This window comes from Epinephelus fuscoguttatus, linkage group LG15 (genome assembly GCF_011397635.1).
Source record: "Epinephelus fuscoguttatus linkage group LG15, E.fuscoguttatus.final_Chr_v1".
Classification (NCBI taxonomy): Eukaryota; Metazoa; Chordata; class Actinopteri; order Perciformes; family Serranidae; genus Epinephelus; species Epinephelus fuscoguttatus.
Window position 1 is genome coordinate 8,920,852 of NC_064766.1, and position 24,051 is coordinate 8,944,902.

Here is a 24,051-nt window from a genome sequence, read left to right on the forward strand (position 1 = left end):
GTGTGTTAAGCAGCACTGAGGTAATCCACCTGTTCTCTGGAGGGAAGGGTGTGTGTGTCCAGCATGACATATGGCACTGTGTTCCTTTATTCTAGCATAGCAGGTCAAGTGCCTGCCATCTAAATCCCAGTTCCAGTGTTATTCAGAGTACACGATTGTAACTATAAGGCTGGCTCATTTCCAGGATGCTTCTTGTCATAGCAACATCATATTTAATTACTTTATTATGATATTCAGACCATTTGCTGTTTTCTGAATTTCTTTTTCTGCTGTCCAGTGGCAAGTAATTTCTTCTGCTTTTGTTATTTTGAACTGATCAAACCCATGAGATGCAACTTGTTCAACACTGATGGTCGGCAGATTTTGTTACTGTTGGATAGAACCAGACTAAGTTGTGTGACTGATGTGAGAGTGGTGACAATCGTTTTACCCAGCTCTTTTGAAGAAACTAAATAAGCCCATTTCCCAAAATGTTTGACTTGTCTTTTAATGTATCTTTGTTGTGAAAAGGGATTACTTTTTATATTTGCTGGTTTGTTTGTTTAGTCATAAGGACTTTCTAGTTGGTCTGTTGGTTGTTTTGTCTGACCTGGCTCTCTGTCCCTGTCTTAACTTCCCCGTGTCCCTGTGCTCACTTCACCCAGGCCATTCGATCTTCTCTTAATTCCCAGACCTGCCATCCTCAGACCATCCACTAGATGCCCTCAGACTCTCTTGGTCACCTAACAGCCCCTCCTGCCAACACACCTATTCCCACTCTCCTTCATCAGCCTTGTGCTTTTTAACACTATGGAAGCCCATTTCCGCCTGTGTGATGATAAAAAAAAGCATTATGTTTATCATTTTAATGAAAACTTTGCTCAAAATAATGAGTTGGTATCTCAGAATATTGAGAAACTTTCTTAAAATAATGACTTTCTTAGAATAATGCCTTGGCATAATTATGATATACTACTTTTTTTTAATTTATCACTATTTTGAGATACTAACTCATTATTTTGAGAAAGTTCTAACATTTTAAGATATTATGTAATTATTTTGAGATATTAACTCATTATTGTGAGAAAGTTTCTGATTATTTAATTTATATTGTATTTTATTTTACTGAAATCAAATTTAGGATTTCATGTAACAATTAAATTGAATTGAACTGAATTAAGACTATGACATATTTTTGAAAAGGTTTTTGATTAGAATAAATAATACAATCTTTTTTTTTCTTTTTCTTTTTTTGTCATCACACTGGAGGAATGGGCTTAGATAATAACTGGTCCTTTCCCACACCCTGCTTGCCAGGTCATGAAAGTCACACAAGAAGATATATTGCAACTTTTTAGGACACCTAGAAGCAAACAATTTACATATCTATTTTCTTTTTATTGCAGATCAACAACCTGAAGGTTAATTCCTGTGTAAGTAATTAATTGGAAGCAAAGTAACAAATCCACAGCAAATATGCAAAGTTGGTTAAATGGAGCAATGAACAAAATGTTAATCCAGTAATACTGTATGTAATACAAGTACAGCATAGGTGAGCAATACTGTTTTTGCTGGTGTGATTTATAATATCTAATGTTTTTTTTTTTATTAGTACTCATCTATTTTATTAAACCACTCCCCCGGTTGCTTGCAAATATTCAAATGAATAAAGCACAGCACTTGTTAAATGTACATAGTGATGTAGTAGCACAGCATATCACTTCCAGATCCTGCACGAGGCAGGATTAACAGATCTAGAAACTGAACTAGAAGGAAAATGTTTGGACAGTAATCTGACTAAAGTTGTCTCCGCAGCAGTGTACAACATCCTCAGAATCTGTCTGGATGACAGTAACCATCAGTCTACCCAGACTCTCCACACACATCCATCTACAGCTTCCTGCACGCAGGTTTCACACTGTAGACTTCATTAATGGGAGAAGACAAGGTAGCATGGCTACGTTATCCAAACAGATGAGTGAGGTGTGGAGATGCTAGCAGAGAAACTACAATCTGATTACTGCTTAAACAGATTGGACTGCTCAGTGAACTGCTGCCATCAAAGTAAAAACACTGTAACAAAAGCGAAACATGAAGTAAACGCATTGTAAAGAAGTAGCAAGGAAAAACACTAGTAATTTAACCGGCATCCTAATTGTCACCATGATCACTGTGGTTGCCAGGCTGCTGATGATGATGATGACGGGGGTGATGATGGTGAGAATGAGAGTGATGGTGCTGAGGATGCGAGTGGTGATGATGACTCAGATGAAGATTCTGAGTTTTATTCTGACTTGTTTCATGCTGATGTTGGGACTGATTGCGGTGAGTGGTGTGGTGTTGCTGGTGGGGATGATGATGATTATGGCGATGATCGTGGTGTCTGTGGTGATGAGTCTCTCCAGGAGCTGTGCCTTCCACCTCTGGCTCCTCAATTTCTGTCTGATTTGCAGTTGCATCTGTGAAGTTGCCACTTGATGAAGTGGAGTTAGCCTGGGGAAGATTAAATACGTTTTGATTACATTTTCTTTTTTAAGCTTAAAGGTGCAGTAATTGTCTTCATTCGGCCACTCAGGCAGCAGAACAAGCTAAAAACACACTGAAATGTTATTATGCCATCCAATCGCTATTACATTTTAAACATCCAGCAGACATAATGTTATTATCATTTATTTGGAGCTGTGTTTTTGAACAATATTCAGTAAGCTATGTTTTGATGAACAACTCCTGAGAAAAATATCTTCCTCTTGAACTGCTATGCTCCACTTTGTTCACCAGGCAGCTGCTAACCTTGTCTGCCTTCTAGATGGTGTTGGTTGGATAGTGTACAGTGGGTTTATCAGAGTTAAACAACAGCAACAACATCAATAGAGATGGGGTGAAAAGCAGAGTTGGGTGAAAATTCTGAGTAGGTTTGTCACTGTGAGTGAACACTTTCACATTACACACAGTAATTTGATCCATTGTTAATGTAAAAACATTTATAAGTGAGGGTGAAAGCCATTTGTGTGTTTGCAAGCATTTGCATGTGTTTTGTGAATACTCACAGTGCAGTTGCAGATGTTTTTATGATAAGTGGCTCTGATTGCAGCCTCTACATAGACGTAATGCAAGAAACTGTAAGGTAGCACTATGTGGAAGGTGAGCAGACCGCACCTAGAGAAAACGGAGAAAGAGAGAGGGAGAGAATCAAAAATTAGATGAAAATCAGTTTGGCCCCTTCAAAGCACATTCTGTTTTGTATTCCCTACTGTCCATGCTCACATCATGAGATAGTTGTATTCATAGTGATCTCATTATTATAATCAGGAATTTGGTGATTGGAGATATCTACTATTGAAGCAGAGAAAAAACTGGCAAGCCAAGCGCACCAGTGACTAATATTTTATGCATTTTATATTTACACTGATCAAAGAGCTGAACCTTACTGGGGTTGTGAAATAACGTAATAACAATTTGATCCCTAGGCTTTACCTATCATAGACCAAGAAGTCATCTTTGTCACCATCCAGAGCCTCCCACACGTCATCTTGAAAGGGTTCCTGCTGGTAGACAGGAACATCAGGGGGTGCTCTTCTCTTCAGCTCCCAGAACATCGCTCTGGACACAGCCTCGCGCTCATTTACTATCATAAAAGACACCTCTGTCAGGTTGCTGCGGTTCAGCTTGTCACGCAGGCCTCCAATTCTACGGAGAGAAAGAAAGTAAAAAGTGAAGTAAGTAAGAGTCCGATGAAGTGACTGAATGTGCTGCAAATTAAATTGAAATTCAAGATACTTGACATTTGTGTGATACAAGGTCGATGTTCAAGCCATGCAGATAAAAAGCATTATATTTTATAAGATAAATGGCACCTTCATTTTTGTATTTTTGATACTGAAACATCTTCAAGACTTTTGGAACATGTAATATCCCAACATGTTCCAGTATTTTTTAACCTTGTTACACATTTTGAATAATTTTCTTAATAATTTAATCTTCCCTTTACATTTTTCACCTTGTCTATAAGTGTGTTTTCTTACTTGGAGGCCTGAGTGAGACAGAACTGTCAGCTAGCCTTCAGTAGCGCCACCACGACCACATTTCCTAGCAGCTTTTGCATGGGTGCATGTCCCTTTATCGCCCAGTGGGGGGCAGGTTTGCAGATCCTGGAGGCATCATTATCTCCCTCTACAATTAGAGTGACATGTGAGGCCAACAGCAGACCTGGCAGGGCCGCGTACAGCCACAGTGATGAGAGACAGCGCATTGTCTCCCCCCTGGCTGGCTGGACTGAGTCTACCTGATGAGGAAGACATACATTCATTATTACATTGTCACACAGCTGCTACATGTAGCACTTTAAACATCATTTTGAGACGTGCATGTAATTCAGCAAAAATCAAAAGAAATAAAAGTCATGAATTCAGTGACTGTGAGTCATCATCAATCTGACATCTTCACCAAACTTTTGCCAAAGCTTCTACAGTCTATATAATTGCAATCATGAGGACATAAATGCAGACTGCAGACTAGAGCAGGGCAGCACACGCACAGTCTGGGATGAAAAGCAGATTCAGTCTTTGGCAGGTTTCCCCAGCCCTGAACCAAATGTCCCGTCAGTCTGATCCCTAAATAATTAAAAGAGTAAACCCTCATTGTCTCTCTCATCGCATGTGGAGATAATCTGCAAAAACAGTTTATTATGGGGTAAACAGCCAACAGACAGAAGAATGTCAGGGCTAATGGGACAGACAGGCTGGGACAGAGAGACAAAGAGAGGCTGGGACAGACATATTTACAGTCACAGTGACGTCCAAAATGTCTGCACAAACACATAAATGTGCCCTTTTTGGACCTCAATATAAAATGATTCAAAGATAAGTCATTAAATTGCAAATCTGATCTAAATGAATATGTCTGTGTTTGGAAATAGCACAGCTCCAGTTTAACCAACATGATGGAATTGCAATTGTGTGTAACATGTGCTGTGGCTACCTGCTGAATTCAGATTAAGTGACTAAAATTGCAATCAAAAAATTAATGAACTATTTTGAAGAAGCGTAGTTATAGAAAAAGGAAAAAAAGAAACCTACCCATCAAATGCAAAAATGTAAAATCATATATAACTGGGTAACATATTTATATTTGCCTCTCAAAATAAAAGACTGACAGTTAGTAACTCACATGAGCCCAAGAAGAAACGCTGTCCAAACTTACCTCTGTCCACTCTCTGTCCTGTGACCCACATAAACACGGGCAGTGAACCCCTGTTGTTTTTAAAGCCTGTGGGGTTGACTAAGCACTTCCCCCAAATTAAACAGAGAGAGAGGCAGACACAGTAAGAGAGAGAGATAAAGGGAGAGAGAATAGCGTAAAGACCCTTGTTGTTGCTGTTCCTTGTTGGACTTCAATTTGAAAGTGTCTTAATCACCAGTGTATTTTATAATATATATTTATTAAGATATATGCACAGGAATTTTGGCATACAAACAGGAAAAGCAGGTAAAATTTATAACATTAGATTTCATTCAGGTTTACCATCCCCCAGCCCTGTCATCGCACACACTGTGTATATGCATGCTATACTGTATATACATCAGCCAGAACATTAAAACCACTGGCAGGTGAGGTGAATAACGTTCATCATCTCGTTTCAATGGAATGTTCTGCAGGGAAACCTTGGGTCCTGGCATTCATTTGGACACCAGTTGACATGCTCCACCCAATCCAAACACAGACCAAGTGCCCCCCCTCATAGCGATGACTACCCCCTATGGCAGTAGCCCCTCGGCAGAACAATGCACCATGCCACACTACAAGAACTGCTCAGAAATGGCCCAAGGAATGTGACAAAGTGCTCAAGGTGTCAACCAGGCCTCCTAATTGCCCAGATCCCAATCTGAACGAGCATTTGTGAGAGGGGCCGGTCCCCCAGAGGTACCCCTGATCCACAGTGGGGCCTCCTTGGATCAGACTTGGCTTTGACTTGTTGTAGCACGAACATAGGACCTTTGGGGGGTGTCCTGTGGTGCCTGGTACCAGGGTGTTGGCAGGGGATCCTGTGAGTCCTGTGGGTTGTGAGGTAGGGTGCCAGCAAATCCCACAGATGCTCTATCAGATTGGGATCTGGGGAATTCGCAGGCCAGATTGACGTCTTGAGCTCTTGGTCTTGGTCTGCAACAGTGTTTGGGTGGGTGGAGTGGCATGAATGCTACCTGAAACCCAAGGTTACCAAGCAGAACATTACACTGAAACAAGACGATCAATGTTATTTACTTCACCAGCCAGTGGTGTTAATGTTTTGGCTGATTATATATGTATATATATATATATGGTTAAGGTTGATTCATGGTCAACACCTTAAGCTTCTAGACCACACCATCTCCTCCTTTTCCATTGTACTTTCTTTTTTAAAAAAAAAAATCAAGCATTTTATTTAAGCATACCGACTTATTTTCAAGTATTAGTATTAGTCTTCCCCGTTGTACGTCTGTCATGGGCTCATATTTAGTAAGCTATGAACCTTATTATTTGGAGATTCACTTTATTTATACTCACTGTTTATACTCAGAGGACTATCAGAAGGATTTTCCTTTTGAGACACTTTTAATCCTCAATCAGATCATACTCAACCTGACTTTGCAATGTCAACTTCTATAAAGTAATCAGTGTAACTCGTCTCCAGTCTGATTGATCCCATCCCAGCACTGTCTCCACCAGAGCAGATGTACTGTAGTTACACTTCCATATGACTTTTCATGTTTTGAGCCATGTTTGCAGCTGGTTCTACAGTTGGTCATTCAGCCTTTCTGTCATTTGGTTCACCAAAGTGGTGAAATATCACAACAACTACTGGATGGATTGCCTTGAACTTCTGTACAGATGTCTCTTGTGCCCAGAGGATGAAGCCATATGACTTTGGTGATCCTGTTACTTGTTATTGCATCACAGGCAGTTTTTACTTATCCAGTGAAATATCTCAACATCTACTTGATGGATTGGCACAGATGTATTTACAGACATTCATGGTCCCCAGAGAATGAACCCTAATGAACTATGAGCCTCTGACTTTTCATCTAGCACCATCAGGTCCAAATTTTAGTTGGCCTACTGTTTAGTTTATGAGAAATATCTGCACTAATGATACGCCCATCCACCTCGACTGTACTTACTGTGTTAACTGGCAAATGTTAGCATGCTGACATGCAAAACTAAAATGTAAAAATACCCATTACACATCAGCACGGTAGCATTGTCATTAGTAGGTCACGCTCATTTTCTGTTTAGTTCAAAGCACCTGCATCCCTACAGAGCCCCAAGCGTGACTGTAGACTCTTATTTACCATCAAAAGAACTTCTTGTACATGATATTGATCTAATTACTGAGCATATTTACTTTACTATGCATGACTCATGCTTCAAACTGTGTAGAGGTGAATGCCACATGTGCCAAACTAAACCATGGTTGCACTTTTGTAAGAGGCAAAGGGTCAAAATCAATCAACAAATAGCACGCCATAGTCAGAGTGACATACTCACAGAGGAGAGATGTATTGTCGGTCAAAAAGGCTGATGTAAACTTTACTGTATAGACATGCACTGTAAAGCTGCACTTGTCAGTCTTCACAACTCTCTATGCAACAATTATAACCTGCCGTATGAATGTTGCAACCTAAACGTTACTAGACCTCATTTTGCAGTTCAGCTCAGGTAACGAGTCCACTGCAAAACAAATATCTAATCTCCCATGTGAGTTATTTGGTCAAAGTCTAATGTGAGCCAAAGTAAAGTGTCATTCTTTGTTTTAATGAGGGTAAAGATAACCTGGAAAGAAGATACATACATCACCTGATAGGCCAGTGTGAGTATTTAGTTACTTCAGTGGTATTTAAGGAGACTTGTGGTTAGTTATTTTTCCATGAGCTTTCATGTCAGTTATAATGTAACCAGTGTGGTGATGGCAACAATACAGTTTATCTGTTACTGATATGCAATGAAAAATACAGATAATTCTTTACAGTCACTTTATTTACTCACAGTCCCAGTGTGGTTTTGGATATTGAATGTTACGTGACTAACTGTGACTCGCCTGAGCTTTTTTTTGTACCCTTTGTGGGTAACTACAACTGCACTGCAACACTTCAAGCCAGAAATTTACACTCTCTCTAGTGTTGAATCAAACTACTGATAGTTTTTTTGTTTTACCAAGGGGGGGGTTTACTTATAATTCCTTGTTGACTGTACACAGCTCTAAGGGTGTGCTCCCTGACACATTCTATAATTTGTCATTGAAAAACAGCAAAGATTTCAATTTGGCGATATGATCAATATAGGTGACAGGGTAGGATATCAACTCAAATGTTGTTGACAGCATTTGGATGACTTGTAGAGACTAGACCCCATTGATTATAAATGCAAACACTCTCCTAGACACTCACTTGTATCCCACTTCTGCACTATTGCTTTACACACACACCACCAGATGATAAATACTTTGGGTGAATTATAACAAAAAATAAAGCTTGCATAATGTACAGGACCTGTTTATAGTGTCAAATATTTACATGCCATATGCCTCATAATATCGGAATACTCAGGCTACCTAACCCAGGATATAGGTTTATCTGCTCCCAGTACATCGGAGTATCCTGAACATTATTAGGGTGTTGTGCATGTAAACACCGTCAGTGAAACACGTTAAATTAGTTGTACACACAAGCAGCAAAGTCAACAACCTTTGTGAAAATTGTGTTTTCACTTTCCACACTCCATTGCAGTCTTCTTAGTCACAGATTACATCTCCTCATGTTGCAGCACAGACCGGAGCTCAGCATCTTTGTGGTAAGAAACACCATAAGCATTACCCTAGGCTAACTGCAAGCCCCAGCATTTCACATCAGTTGAGCAAAGCCGTGTCTTCATGTTGTAGATCACAAGCACAACTCAAATGAGTCAACTCACAATCTGTCAAGCGATGCATACATTCATATTAATGCTTAAGTCTTTCGTAGATGAAATATAGGACACATAGTGTGCTCATGTTCCGCCAGCAAATTCTGCACATTCCTGCCTTGGTTAGAGTCTTAAAGTCACGCAAAACGCTATAATCAGGATAAAACACCAATCAGTTCCTCCTCATCATTGTCCACAACACCTTCTGTGGGACTGTCACAGGTGGCCATGAGCCCCAGGCCCAGCTCTGCCAGCTCCTCACAGCTCATGTCAGTCGTTACCATGATTTTAGTTTCCAGGCGGTTACACAGAGTCCTGTAGGAAGGCAAAGGGTATCCCAGCTCCCGTAAGTACTCATAGCCTTTTGTGCCAACTGCACAGCGGATTTTTCGTGCTTTCATGATGGTCTCTGGAGACCAGACGGCACGTCTGGAGCGCTTGGTGAGGGACAGGGCACGAATCTGGTCCTCGTACAAAAAGTTCTGGAGACCCTTCTCGATCCGGTCCAGCCGATACAGACGCTTCTTCATCTCCTCTGCCTGACAGAGAAGAAAACAGGTTATTAGGGATATTTATGGAACATTAACACATATGGTTCCCTCACTGATTTCTTGGCTCAATCTGATTTATCTGTGTTAAAATACTGCACAGTGCCCTTTCACAGAAAAAAAAACAACAAAAACTAGGAGAGTAATTTGTTGCAAGAGACACTGGGAGCCATCCTACCTCCTTCTGAAGCCTTGCCGTGTGCTGCATCTCCTGCTCCAGCTGTTTCTTGAGGAGATGACACTGTGTACAAGGCTGCTGGTCCTCAGCGGTCCTGTCTGCATCCTCCTCCTCGAGGCCAGGCAGTGGAGTCCGTCTGGCATAGCCATGGTCCCCGAAATTCAGCTCCTTCTCCACTACACACACACACACACACACACACACACACACACACACACAAAGCAATGTCTAACTGGTATTGTGCTTCCTGGCATTTTATATACAGCTCAACTAACAGGCATACATGCTTTGGCACTGTTTGGCTGCATTCTTCCTGTTTAAATATGGATCAAATGAACTGATATTTTCATCCCTTTTCTTTGCACATTTACCTGGTTCAGGTTTCATGGGCAGCAAGATGTATGGAATAGTGACTGCAGGGTAAGGAGGGTCTCCAATACTGAACAGAGTGGGGATGGCATTGGGCTTCAGCTTCTTTCCCCCAGCTGGAGACCTCGCTATCTCCTCAAACTGGCTCTGCTCAAAATGGTCCTTGGGGGAACAGGACAGGAATGCAAAAACACATTATTCAAACTAGCGATGCACCCAAACACAGTGAGTACCAAGTTTAAATGTGGCAGAGGGAAAGTAATGTAAGAGTGACAATCAACTGAACCCAGAAAATTATTTACCATAATAAATTCATATAATCCTACACTCTTTTGATGCATTGTCATATCAAATTTAACTTTGGGTCTTCCTCTGAGCGTATGCATTGTCTCTGTAACAGTGCTTTAATAGATTAGTGCTAGGTCACAAGCATACATCTACGCCTCTGTGTAACCGTAGCTACCTGACAGAGTCTGGAGTGAGGAGTTGGCTCGAAGTCACGGCGACAGTTCACCACCCATTTCTTCTTACGAACAGGGTCTTTGGGGAACCTGAAGAGCTGTTTCCCTATGCTGGTTGAATTGGAGCAGTTTGGCGCGGAGCAGCCCCCCATTGCGGAGGTTCAAACAAACAGTAAAGCTAAATTTAGCAAACGTCAGGATAGCTTGACTGCCACTAAAGCTCAGCTGGGAATTTTAGTCATTACTTTTAGCTAACTACATACGCGATGTAAAGACAAGAAAAAGTTACAGTAGCATTAAACGTTAACTCGTGGAAACCGGAGTCCCGTCCAGCACACTTTTACACGGTATTTCATAGATAAAATTTAAAATAATTTATCGTGGATAAAATGTTTCTGACTTTGTTTGAGCCAAAATGGCGCACTTCACCTCGACAGTTGATTACGGTGACGTATTGTTTATGTGTGTCTGTCGTAAACGCCTGCTTGAAATGTTTCTTTAAAAGCAAAAAGTCAAACGGAGAAGTAAATTTAAAACATAAAATAGACAATTACCGATGTAAAATTTGTATTTATTAATTTTAAAAACTTCGCGCCCGCATTTATCGGCAAAAGCTTTTTATTTGCGTTCAGGTAACAGTCCGACTACTATGGATATTTTGTCACAAGACCCCAAAGCACGTTGAAATGTTTACGGTGGAAGTGATGTTAGTTGTCGACTCGAATAAGTGCCAATAAATTAGTAACAGCTAAAATAATTATCGAACGTGTGAAGATAATATAACAAGTAAGCAACAAACAATAGCTCTGCACAGAGCATCTGATAATGAAAGCGTTTGCTGGGTAGTTAGCTAAACTAGCTAATATACCGGGTAGCCGTTGGGAACTGCTGAAAACGTTTCAGGCGCGAATAAGAGCTGTTTGCTTTCTATACAATAAAACATGGTGTCTTCACTGATAGTCCCAGTTATCGATGTCCAGAATGATAACTTCAAAGAGCTTTGGCCTGCCATGGTGGTCGCCATTAAGACGTCGTCTTTCGTTGCACTGGACACGGTAAGTGCAAGTGTGTGTGAGAGAGCGTCTACCCGACCAGCATGCACCAGAGTTTAATCACTGTTAGCATTTCAAGTATTGCGAGAAGTGTCGAAGAGAGGTGTGATCCAACATGTGAAACACTGAAGGCAAACACACACTTCCTACCTTAGATTTCATTATCAGAAACACACCTTTTAACATTTCACTTACAGAATTACAATCAAACACTAAATCAACAATTCATCCTTATTTGGCATAACTTTAATTTCCAGCTCATATACACCCCTCTCCATCCACTGCTTTACATTGGCTTTAAAAGAGATTACAGATCTTCGTCACCTCTTTCATGACAATCAGTTCATATCCCTCAAAGACAGGCCCCTTTCCTAAGTGTCTGCAAGTGGTTCAAGATGGGAAGAGGCACAATGGGCCAGTGCCTTCATCTGGGTGGCTGAAAGCAAGAGCACTCTAATAAAAAGATGCGCTATAGACGTAAAGGAGAGGGGAGAGAAAGAAAAAGAAAACAGATATTTAAAAAAGAGGAAGGCTGACTGTAACTATTGTATTTTAATTGTTGTAGTTGTGGCAGATATTTATTATTATTATACTGTTAATACTGTTTCCCCTTCCTTCTCCTCCCCACCCATTCCATATTCCTTACTCCATACACCAACCTATCCAGTTCATATATAAATATGCTGACAGATATCACTGATTCTCATACACGCATGCACACAACTCAGCCTGTCCTTCAACAATACTCGAACCTCGTCTTTCAGAGTCTGAACATTTGTCACCACAGGCATCATCGTTACTGCTTTCTCACACTCTGTGTATTTGTTCATTTTTCTGTTCCCTGTGTTGTGTTAGGAGCTGAGTGGTCTTGGAAACAGGAAGTCCCTACTGGCTGAGTAAGTAAAAACATCAGCTGTTCTCTCTGCACTTTTTTTCCAACACACACTCACCTGAAAGAGGTTGTTGTGTAAGAAGCCATGGATGCAAATTATGCGGTTTTCAGTCAGTGTCATGCCATCTGACCAACATATTACATTAGTGTTTATGTTTCTGTCCATTCACCCTGACCCTCGCTGTCATGTTTCAGATCTATAGAGGACAGATACAAAGCCATATGCCATGCAGCTCGCTCTCGCTCCATTCTCTCCCTGGGAATCTCCTGTTACAAGAAACTGAATGACAAGGTACAACAAGATTCTCCAAATGTATATAATGTGGATACAGCTGTCCAATAGGCTTGGGTGGTATTACGGTTTACAAGGGTATTTAGAAATCCTGACAATATGTTTTCCAATACCATCATAAATACAGGTGCTCTTCTCTCTAACAGACTCATAGTATGTACTGCAAATCTCACACCACCAGAGGTGAGTGTCTAGTCTCTACTGGTGGAACAGGCAGCTGAGCTGACAGACACCATGACTTTGAGTGGTGGAGGAATAAGTTACAGAACTGTATCCAGCCAGCAATGGCATAGAGAGATGCCGTGGGGGAAAACAGCATGCTCTTTTACATCTAACTCAGTGAATTAATTAGCACCACACACTCAAACTGTCATATACCCTGGTAAAATTTCAGGAAGGTATGAAACACTAGATACTGTCCAAGCCTACTGTCCATATACTGTATATCAAGTTGTTATTTTATATTTCTGATGAGCATGACATTTACACGAAGAGGAATGCTAATGAGATGGTTCTTACACATAAGTAATTTATGGGGTATTTATGATCTGTCTCCGACACCATCATCAATTCGCGTATCTTGTGCATGTCAGATAAAAGAATTTGCCACAGCAGACGTCTGTGTTATATCCGTGAAGTTTCATCCTATGTCTCCTTATTTGATCTCTTCCCCAGGCTGCAGACACGTACCTGGTCCAGGTGTATAACCTCACCCTGCTGTGTTCAGAGGAGTACATCATAGAGCCTCAGTCAGTCCAGTTCCTGGTTCAGCATGGCTTTGACTTTAACAAGCAGTACGCCTATGGAATCCCATACAACAAGGGCAATAATAAGGTGATGATACTTACATGCTGATCTGTACTGTGCTGTGTGTTCTGAGCCCACTCTGCTCTCTGTTGTACACGTCTGTTACATGTGTGGATCCACTGAAGACTTTCTAGTTCTAGACTTTCTATATTGAAGTGTTATATTACATCACCAGTATAACATAGAACAGGACGTTGCAAAGGATAATTGACCTCCCTCTTGTTATTTGTTTCATGTTATTTGGTTTGATTGTCGTTTCTCTCTCTACCGTATATGTTAGGGAGCATCAGACGACCAGGGCGTCCACATCCGGGCCTTATTCACTGAACTGCTGCGTGCCAGGAAGCCTCTGGTGCTCCACAACGGCCTCATTGACATGGCCTTCCTTTACCAGGTACCATCAAGTTATTGAGTTCATTCATTCATTCATCTTCTAACCGCTTCATCCTCTTGAGGGTCGCAGGGGGGCTGGAGCCTATCCCAGCTGACATCGGGCGAGAGGCAGGGTACACCCTGGACAGGTCGCCAGACTATCACAGGGCTCACACATAGCTCACACATATCACACATAGAGACAGATAACCATTCACGCTCACATTCACACCTACGGACAATTTAGAGTTACCAATTAACCTAGTCCCCAGTCTGCATGTCTTTGGACTGTGGGAGGAAGCCGGAGTGCCCGGAGAGAACCCACGCTGACACGGGGAGAACATGCAAACTCCACACAGAAGGGCTCCCCCACCCGGGATCGAACCTGCTGTGAGGCGAGAGTGCTAACCACCACACCACCGTGCCGCTCAGTTATTGAGTTATTTTACTGTTTAGGTTCATTTTTTCTGATCTGTAAATGGCATGTATTTTATTTGCAGAAGTTGAATACCAAATAGATTTTTTTTTAGGTAAGTGATAAATGCTGACTGAATAGTTAAAATCTGTAAATTTGTTGCTACAGCAAAACTTTCTGCACTTGTTACACTGTGTTACCAAGTCATTGTTGGTGTTACAGCTGCAATAATTGGTCAGTTCCACCATTGGTTTGCTGCTGAACTTCATTTTCTATAATTGTAAACTGAATATCTTTAGGCTTTGGACTGTTTCTTGGACAAACTAACATTTGATTGTGTCATCAAGGTCTGGGGGGAACTGATAGACATTTTAAAAAACATTTTCTTACATTTTATAGATAAAATATGAATCCAAAAAATATTTGCAGATAAATCACTGATGAAATGTCAAACAAAATATGGACAGACATTGCATATTAAATCTTTTAAAATGATCTTTGTCAAGTGTTCAAGTGTTACCATCAGCTGGTTAAAAACAAGAAAGTGCACACGTGTCAGAGTTTCCATATCGTATTTTAAATCTCATGTCTTTCTCACAGCACACTGCACTTGTGTTTTTTAACATAATGGATTTTGTCTTTTTCTCTCCCAGAGTTTCTATGCACATCTGCCCGAGCGCTTGGCCACCTTCACAGCCGACCTGTCTGAGATGTTTCCTGCTGGTATCTATGACACCAAATATGTCACTGAATTTGAGCTCCGGCTCACTGCATCCTATCTGGAGTACGCCTATAAGAAATGGTGAGTATACGCATACAGTATCAACACTAGAAATATATATATGTGTGTGTGTGTGTGTGTGTGTGTGTGTGTGTGTGTGTACACATATATAAAGCTCTGCTGCATCTGGACTATCTACATTAGGCATGTCCAAAGTCCAGTCCAGGGTCAGTTGTGGCCCGTGGACCGATTTTAAGCAGCTTGTGTCTTGTCTCTCAATATATACCATATGTAGCCCATCACACAATATTAGTTAATAATGCAATTTCACTTTCCGTTCACCTCACAATGGCAGTACTACTATACAGTTAATAAACACGCATCAAGTAGGAACAACTCAGGTGGAATGAACGTGTTTTAATCAGTAAACAGTAAACAAGCAAACAAATGGTTACGTAGCAACAGACATTTCTTGCGAGGTAGCAGACCATAGCAGAGATGTATAATGTTGACAGTGAGGGCTGCTGCTTTCAGGAGGGGTAGAAGGTTGAATACTTTTTCACTGAAAGGTGAAACAGTTGCATTTGTCTCATTTGTATGTTTTTTTTTGTTTTTGCTTTGTTTTTAATAACCCATATGATGTGGGAAGCAGCTGCCACCAGGAAATTTCACATTGTTTATTCTGGCCCCCATTCAGAAAAATTTGATCACCCCTCGGCTAAACAAACCGAATTTATTTGGCGTAAAAAATATTAGTGTTTTATTCTTCTTTCATTGATACTACTTAAGGTTTTCCATGTATTTGCTGGTTTATATCCCTTTGCCAATAGGACAAGAACTGATTGGAATGTGTTATTAACCTGAACTCTAAAATTATGAATTAAAACGCAGAGGTCCCCAGTGCATCTAAATACTGGGCAAGCCACCATATAAGCATACAAGATTATCAACGACCCTACATGTCCTCTTTGACCACTGTAATCTAAGATGTCCGGTCTGTAAAACAAATGGAAGGAAATTGGGTTTTATTTGAAAAGGCAGCAGTACAAGAGATGGACAATTTACCTTGCATATAGATTGGTAAATGTGCCTGCACTTTTTCCAACATTTGGCATGTTTTGCCTTTTTAAATAGTATGGCTTCATGCTTTTGGATATTGTTGGTCAGTTCCAGATTGGCCACTGCCATTGAAACCCTTTTTTCCTACGTGATCATATTTTTTATTTTTGGTTTGTTTTGGTCAGAATTTCCCTGGAGGGACAAATTAAGTGTTTGGAATTTAATTACATATAATTGTATCTACATCAAACATAATTCACAAATTGTCACAAGTGGACTGATATTATTACCGATAAAAGGAAGTGTCAAAGTTTTAAACTATCAGTTCTAATCGATGTTAATGTCACTCTTTATTCCCTCATTTTCTCTCTTCCTCCTTCCAGTAAGCTGGATAACAGTCGCAGTGTGACCTCTGGAGGGGCCGGGCCTCACGTTCATGTAGAGTTCTGTCAGTATGCCGGCCACATGTCCAGCTATGTGGACTACAGAGTATGTCCAGCTGTGGCCTCTGCTGAGGGACACACTGACATCTGCCAGCGCTTCTCTGTGAGTTTCAACCTGTCTTTACCCAAAAGAGTCTTTCACTTTTTCTGAAATTCTCCAAGTGAAGTAAAACAAATAAGGTTTTTTCCTTCCTGTGTCTTTCCCTGTGTCTATCACAACCTGTGAGCCAAATAGACTGTATGTTTTTATGTGTAAATATATTCATTAACTATCCTGTCTTTGTGTTTGTCTGACAGGCGTTTGGCTGGTGTCCTAATGGCACCCAGTGTCCATTATCCCACGACACAGACTTGATCGTCCTCCAGGATGAGAAAGGCGCAGGGGACAAGAGAAGAAAAAGGAAGAGACATAGAGAGAAGAAGAAAGGTAAAGGCGGGGCGGCAGAGGGATCTTCCATCTGTGACGATGGCCCTGGAAGCAAAGTACCCCACATGGAGGTGGATCCCACAGAAACAGCAGATGACCATCACGGGGCTGAGCAGTGCCCAGACAGAGGGCTTATAATGGACAGTGATGGAAACACGCAACTGAATGAAGGAGGGGACATGAAGTCAAGCAGTAAGGGGAACGGAGTGTGTGAAGACAACCCAGACTTTGGAGACACTGCAACAACAGCCACAACTGATGATGACACAACCACAAAACCCAACGCAATCGATGGTGCAGACAATGGAGGGAGAGAAAACATTAGTGACCACCCACCTAAGACAGACGATCAGAAGAAGAAGAACGACGCAGGAACACACCGAGCAGGATTTGATGCCTTCATGACGGGATACATTTTTGCCCACTCGTGTGTCCTCATCAAGAAGGAAGGAACGGGAGCTGTGGAGACAGAGAAGGGGGAGGAGCAATCGTGGCTTCCTACGTGTCTCAATAAGGTCTACCTCAGCGGCAAGGCGGCTCCTCTCAATATAGTTAAAAGCACCTTCTCTAAATCGTCTAAGGCCCATGTGCAGAAGATGGAGATGGTTTGGGGAGGGAAAATGTAGTATGCACACTTGTATACAGAATTTATGGTGTATACATATGCAGGTTTACAATTTTATTTTCTTCTACATGCATAGCGATGTTGGTCCAACACTTTGGTCTAGACTGAAATATCGCAACAGGTATTCACTGGATTGCTGAGAATTTTTGTACAGACATTAATGATCCTCAGAGGATGAATTTTGCTGACTTCAGTGATCCCCTGACTTTTCTATCATCATGAGGTGTACACTTTTGGTTTTTAGTCAGATATTTTGATAATTATTAAATAGATTGCCATGAAATTTGGCAGAGAAATCATACCTTCCTCTCGCTTTTTTGGTTATGTCTGTTTTAAGAATAGGAGACAAAATCGGGGGTAATGGTCAATTTATGTTCATGGCAGAAACGTTCAATCTGACATCTAGGGAGATAAAATGTCATATTTTTCATCCATGTCGGTCTGTTTCTCCTGCTCCCGTATTGTTTTTATTTCTGTACATTTTTCACCCACTAATTATCCTTTAAATACTCAGATGTTTTCATTCATAGATAACGACATTAGTGACTTGAAAATTGTAAAAGCAGCAGTACGTTGCATTGCAGAGGCACCTATTTTAATTTAGTATTCAGCCAGTATTTGTAGGGTTTCTCTGAAAACAGCCAAAGTGAGATAATGATTGATATGCATTTATCCCACATTTCAGATTTTCTATACTTGTTTCTGAAATAAGTTGTGGAAAATAAACTGATGTTCTCAAACAATGATTATTTTGTTGTTATTTCATGTGATAGGTTTATCTGCAGGGATGACAAACTGTCAAGAACTAGACACACTTAATTTAACCAGTGCATAAATGAATAACTCGGCACACGGTGTGAATGGACAATCCGAGGTACAGTATGACCTGCAAGTAATGCTGTGGAATCACCACAAGTCTTCAGGCTGTACAGGTTACATTGTACATAGTTAATATAAATCAGGAGTAGAACACCAATGGCACCACAATCACAAATTGAATCCCCACACACAAGATCAGGTCCCATGGTGCGGTATACAATATAACAAGACCAAGGGTCAGCAGCCAGTGGCTAGTGGCTCTGTAAGGCTGCTCAGGCACAATGATGCTAAATGCTAATGTCAACATGTTAATATACTTTTGTTTTGCAGGTATAATGTGGACCACCAGTTAGTTTCAGTTAAAATTTCGCACTAGTTTTTACTGAGTTCCTGAAAATTTGGCAAAGTGATGTTAGAGAGGTAGAAGTTGGGGCGAGTCTGAGCAGACCTGAGGCCTGGTACTCATTTAGTTCCCCATACAGAGGATTAAACATTTGATCTTGGTAACAAATGGCCCTATTTCTGGTTTACTATACCTGCCCCCGGTGATAAAGTTTTTCTGTAAGCAGTTCAGCTGCTAAACATTGAGCGTAACCTTTAACTAATTAACCGTAACCTTTAACTAATTATTTTCTTAAGAAGCTTGACATTAACCCAACATCAGTGAGGGTAAAGGTTCTCACATAGCACAGGATCATTTTACATGCCTGGGGTTTTTATATTTTTTTCATTTTAGTGAAGTTATCATCAAGGAGCCAAGTTTAGGAAGTGTGGTGCTGAAGGTGGTTCAGTGTGTTCAGAGGACTGCAGTGGTGCTGGAGCTTCCTTGCATTGCATTGGTTGTGCGATGCTGACTTTGTGTAGTTTGTTTGACGTCCACTCTCGGGGCTCCAGGGCAGGGAAAAGCACAGAAAGATAAATAATTATTAATAAAACAGGCAATCTTTGAATAACAAATTAAGTGACATTTTATGGATAAATGTGTTGCAAGGCTACTCTACCCAGTGAGGTAGGCTCCATTAATTTCTCTGTCTTCACAGCCTTTTCTAAAACTGTATGATGCAGATGTAGGTCTCCACACTCACAATGTCCCAGGTTTACCACACAGACACATCATCTGAAATTCCTTTGTTATGTTTGATCTTTAATTTTCACCTGAATCTGAGTATAAATTCCTTTCATCCAACATTTGAATTATTTATATCTACTAAACATGTTGGAGTACAGCATACACAAGCCTATGGGACTGACATTGTTAGTTTATATTGGCGTGTAATTTACTACCAAAACCTGATCTTAGTGGACTTTAATGAGTCACAATTTCCTCTGCAGGTTAACAAATTACTGTAACCTTTAACAATACAACAACTATTCTTTGCATATATAATTTTATGGGACATATATATGTTTAAACATGGTCAACATGGCCGAAACTGGGGATTCAACTTATTTTTGTCAAACTACTTACTTTTCCACTCAACAGTACTAGCTATATTTTGTGGAATATGATGCAGATTCACCAGTTTGACTAACGTAAATGGGACTGTATATTGTGAGTCAAAAGTAGATAGAGTACAAAACAAAGCCCTGAAACTTCGTATCTGTGCAATAAGCACAACTCCAAGTATTGCTGTACTGGTAGAATTGGGAGAAGTCCCACTAGAGCAGCCAAGACAAACTTTCATTTTCTTAAAATGGATTCATCTTAGAGGATTTGGGAATGAAAACACAGCTACAAGTGTCCTTACGTATAACAAATTTAAGGGAAGTTGTTTTCGCTTGAATATAAAAGATAAATCAGAAGAATACAATATAATGAAACACATTTTAATTCCTCCTCTCCAATAAGCAATGTTTCCCCGTGGTTATTTCCTAAGGCTAAAGCTGGTTGACCATGAGGTCATGGAGCTAAAGAAAGTTTGAATGACAACGAAATAGGACGTGATACAAACCAGTATACAACAAATCATTTTTACAATTTCCTACAGATATTTACTGATGACACAAAAGACCAAAATGATCTTGTGAGCAAGAGTCTACATCCCACAATTTCAGATTCAGATAGGGAACAGAATAACAGATAAACTTACGGCATACACAGCAGAGATGATGCCAGTGATCACTGGTCTTTGGTGGGTGGAAGAAGTGAGGCCAGACAGGGTAGTGTTGTAAACTGGCTCTGCAGGCAATTAGGGAAGATCTAATGTTTGTCAGAATGGATAAAACATCACTAAACATGAGGCATATAATGGACATTCCATTTGGGAAAGTGGAAAGGTAAAGCACTAATCAAACAGAAAATATCAGAACTTTTGCAAACAGTATGGGCAGAACATACCATAAAATTCAGAGGACAGTTAGAGCACAGAGTGTCAAAGGAAGATGTAGAAGGGAGGAGGCAGTTATATCCAGATTAAGGTTTAATCTCACTGGTTTAAACAATACACTATTGTTGTTGGGAAAAGTTAATTCACACCCAGCTGGCACCAGACATCAATTTGATGTCAGAAAGATTGGACTTAAGCAGGACAGAGACAAAAATTTGGGCTGGAATGAAAATCGGATCAATGACATTCTAAGTATCTAAGGATGTTAGAATTTCACGTTGTGTGGACATAACATTATCACATTTTGCAGACACTGGGTTCTGTTCTCCATACTTTGCAACAAAGGTCATTATTCTAAATCAAGATGATGTTGGGATGAGATTGTTTGGAGGAAAATGGATTTTAGTTACACAACAACACAACTAAAAACCAACAATATCAGCATCATCTGTCCTCAGTATTCCACGTCAAATGATGTTGGCATTAGACCTTGAATTTTTGTCATCAGACATCACAACTTAAATTCAAACAAATATCAGTGTCTAAAGATGTTGGTGGCCAGCTGGGCAAGTATGTGTGCATTGCAATAGAGTGATCGATTTCCTAATAAACATTGGATTGTTTGATAGAATTAATTTATATATTATTATTAATTTTTAATAATAATAATAATAATTATTATTATTATTATTATTATTATCCACCTTTATTGCATGTAATTTAAAGAGTTATGTAAATCAGGTCCTGTGTTACATACTCCGGTACGATAGGTGGCGGTATGTACCAAAAAAGCTTGTATTATAATCTACCAGAACCGCATTGAAGAAGAAGAACCGTGACAGTCCACCGACCTGTCTGCAGTGTGTTATTTGTCACAAGCTGGTAGTGCTAAATTTAACGCTGTGTATCTTGTCTTTAATCCTTTTCATAACCACCAAATGAATGAAACGTTAACGTCAGTGAACAGCAGTTGATACTCTCGCATACAGAAATGGCAGACGATGAAATAGACTACAATATCGTGTTTCCAGATGCGGGGACATCGGGTGAGCATCATTTCATTGTACTGTGTTCATGCCTCAGTTAGCTTAGCGTGCATGCTAACGTTTATCTTACAAGGATGTCGTGAAAATGTAGCTCTGCTGACTGTTAGCTTTAGCCTTTTAGCTTAGTTTAGCCAACCTTGCCTTGACAGCTTTGCTAACGCGCTGTATTATTGTGTCTTGTTTTCAGAGAGGCACTGGCAGGGGACAAAGGAGCCAGTTGTGATCCTGCTGGGCTGGGCTGGATGCAAAGACAAACACCTCTCCAAGTACAGCTCCATCTACAATGAACAGGTGAATAGTAAATATCTCACAAGACATTCTGCTTACTGTTGTACTGTCATTTAGCAGCATTGTGGCATTATAGAAGCAAAACTATCAACAACTCATGAATATTTCTTTCTTTCTTTTTCTGTTTTCCTCAATTTTAGGGATGTGTCACCATACGCTACACAGCTCCCTTGAAGACAGTCTTCATCTCTGAGTCATTTGGCTACAAGGAGCTGAGCAGTACAGCCCTTAAATTGCTGGAGATCCTCTATGATTACGAGGTGGAGAACAGCCCTGTTTTCTTTCACATATTCAGTAATGGTGGCTTCATGCTGTACCGTTACATCATAGAGTTGTTGTACAATGATAAACAGTTCAGTTCCTTGTGTGTGATTGGGGCCGTAGTGGACAGTGCTCCAGGTGTTGGGAATGTTCCTGGGGCTCTGCGTGCACTGGGGGCCACCCTGGGGCCCAAAATAAGTCCTGTTTTAAGGTACGTTCTCTTAGCCCTTTTCGCTGTGACTGTTTTCCTGTTGCGAATCGTGCTGTACCCGTTGACCAAGTATATCCACAAGAACCATTATGACGCAGTGCTGGAGAGGCCGCCCGCCTGGCCTCATATCTACCTGTACTCCAGAGCTGACCAGGTGATCAGGCACAGGGACATCGAGCACTTTGTGGAGACACTGAAGCAGAAAGGCGTCACGGTGGACAGTTTTGATTTTGTTTCCAGTCCCCACGTCGGTCATTTCCGGGATTTTCCTGAGCAGTATGCTCTTAAGTGCCGCGATTTCCTGGTCGCTTGCATGAAGGACTTGGAAGGGACTGAGATAAAGAAGAGACAGAGGATTCAGAATCAATGAGACCTGGAGAGAAGCTGACAAGATTTTGCTAACCCTCTGTTAAGCAGTCTTGTGAGGAAAATCAGACAGCTCTTACTCAGTGGTCTGAGAAATCGGTTAGAAAATGAGGTCAACATTTTTTTTGCAAGGCGGCTGGAATTTGAGCGGAGCTAGTACAAGATGTTGGTGATGTTTTTCCCGTCCCAATGCACATAATGGCAAGGTTCCACAAATGTTGTTTTAGGTGTGCTAATCTATATCTGGAAAACTAGCCATATGAAACACTGTAATTCACATACTCCTAAAGTGTGTGGCACAAAACTGCCCACTAAAATGTTTCTGCAACAGTCATAAACCATATGTAATAATAACAATACAAACAATTTCTATACACTGGAAAATAAATCCTTTAAGATAATTTAACTGGTATTTAATATTGCTGTGAAGTGTGATGCATTGTACATTAGTAGTAGTGATTCTAAAAGTGAGGCTGGGTATTGGAAAATAATAATTTGTAGCTTCTATTTATAAAATTTACAATGTATTTATGGTTTTAATCACGCAATTTGACATTAAAATTAGATCATGAGGGTGCTTACATTAAAGGCAACTGTCAAAAATTAATACTTTTTCTTTAATGAATAAAAAAAAATCTCAAATTGTTGCCTTAAACGGTAAATGCCTTTTGATTGTTTTTGGTCCAGAAATTGTAGAAAACCCAGTCCTGACATGTAATACACAATTGATTTAGTTTAAGGAAAAGGTGATTGACTATGAATGTATATGTCCAGCACAGCTATTGTGTTCTTTCTAACTGATGTGCCTTCAATAAATTAGAATGCTCATAGAAAAGTTTGTCAGCCCATTCATTTCTAATGAGACCAAATGCTTTGGATTTGCCTCATAAATGATTTCAAACAGGTTTGGCTGTGTCAGTTCCAATGGGTTTCTTGAAGAATCAGGAAATGTACTGTTTCTCCAGACACAGTAGGAACGTGGTTAAAAAAGCCCTAGTTCCATATTAAAAATACTGCTGTTCTTTACTGTACAATGTTGGGGAAAGGGAATTAGGATGGCTGAGAGTTTGCAGATTATTCCTTATTGGTGTCATAGTGGAAATTGATTGGCGTGAGTTTGACCTTTGATCATTTGTCATGTGTCCTGTGTGTGTCTGTA

At 40.4% G+C, this 24,051-nt stretch overlaps 4 protein-coding genes across 5 annotated transcripts; 2 read left to right on the top strand and 2 right to left on the bottom strand.

Moving 5' to 3' along the window:
• Positions 1 to 1,356: 1,356 nt before the first annotated feature.
• On the bottom strand, positions 1,357 to 5,257 carry selenop2 (selenoprotein P2). The gene is made up of 5 exons (XM_049599233.1): positions 5,179 to 5,257; positions 4,002 to 4,261; positions 3,454 to 3,666; positions 3,027 to 3,135; positions 1,357 to 2,472 (listed from the first exon to the last, which is right to left on the bottom strand). Exons 2-5 carry the CDS (start codon positions 4,226 to 4,228, stop codon positions 2,131 to 2,133), a joined length of 891 nt encoding a protein of 296 aa, XP_049455190.1. The 5' UTR covers positions 4,229 to 4,261; positions 5,179 to 5,257; the 3' UTR covers positions 1,357 to 2,130.
• Positions 5,258 to 7,017: 1,760 nt separating this feature from the next.
• si:ch73-382f3.1 (uncharacterized protein LOC100151273 homolog) lies at positions 7,018 to 11,007 on the bottom strand. Its single transcript, XM_049598706.1, has 4 exons — positions 10,472 to 11,007; positions 10,011 to 10,170; positions 9,640 to 9,815; positions 7,018 to 9,452 (listed from the first exon to the last, which is right to left on the bottom strand). Exons 1-4 carry the CDS (start codon positions 10,619 to 10,621, stop codon positions 9,069 to 9,071), a joined length of 870 nt encoding a protein of 289 aa, XP_049454663.1. The 5' UTR covers positions 10,622 to 11,007; the 3' UTR covers positions 7,018 to 9,068.
• A 120-nt stretch (positions 11,008 to 11,127) lies between these two features.
• Positions 11,128 to 18,320, top strand: toe1 (target of EGR1, exonuclease). Of its 2 annotated transcripts, XM_049598705.1 has the most exons (9): positions 11,145 to 11,255; positions 11,430 to 11,524; positions 12,377 to 12,417; positions 12,609 to 12,705; positions 13,381 to 13,539; positions 13,793 to 13,906; positions 14,953 to 15,101; positions 16,463 to 16,625; positions 16,820 to 18,320. In XM_049598705.1, the coding sequence occupies exons 2-9, from the start codon at positions 11,480 to 11,482 to the stop codon at positions 17,573 to 17,575; spliced, it is 1,524 nt and encodes a 507-aa protein (XP_049454662.1). In that variant the 5' UTR covers positions 11,145 to 11,255; positions 11,430 to 11,479; the 3' UTR covers positions 17,576 to 18,320. The 2 variants fall into 2 exon arrangements, with proteins under 2 accessions (XP_049454661.1, XP_049454662.1); XM_049598704.1 differs by having other exon boundaries at positions 11,128 to 11,524.
• Positions 18,321 to 21,552: 3,232 nt separating this feature from the next.
• Positions 21,553 to 23,713, top strand: tmem53 (transmembrane protein 53). The gene is made up of 3 exons (XM_049597941.1): positions 21,553 to 21,766; positions 21,954 to 22,057; positions 22,195 to 23,713. The coding sequence occupies exons 1-3, from the start codon at positions 21,712 to 21,714 to the stop codon at positions 22,894 to 22,896; spliced, it is 861 nt and encodes a 286-aa protein (XP_049453898.1). The 5' UTR covers positions 21,553 to 21,711; the 3' UTR covers positions 22,897 to 23,713.
• The last annotated feature ends 338 nt before the right edge of the window (positions 23,714 to 24,051 follow it).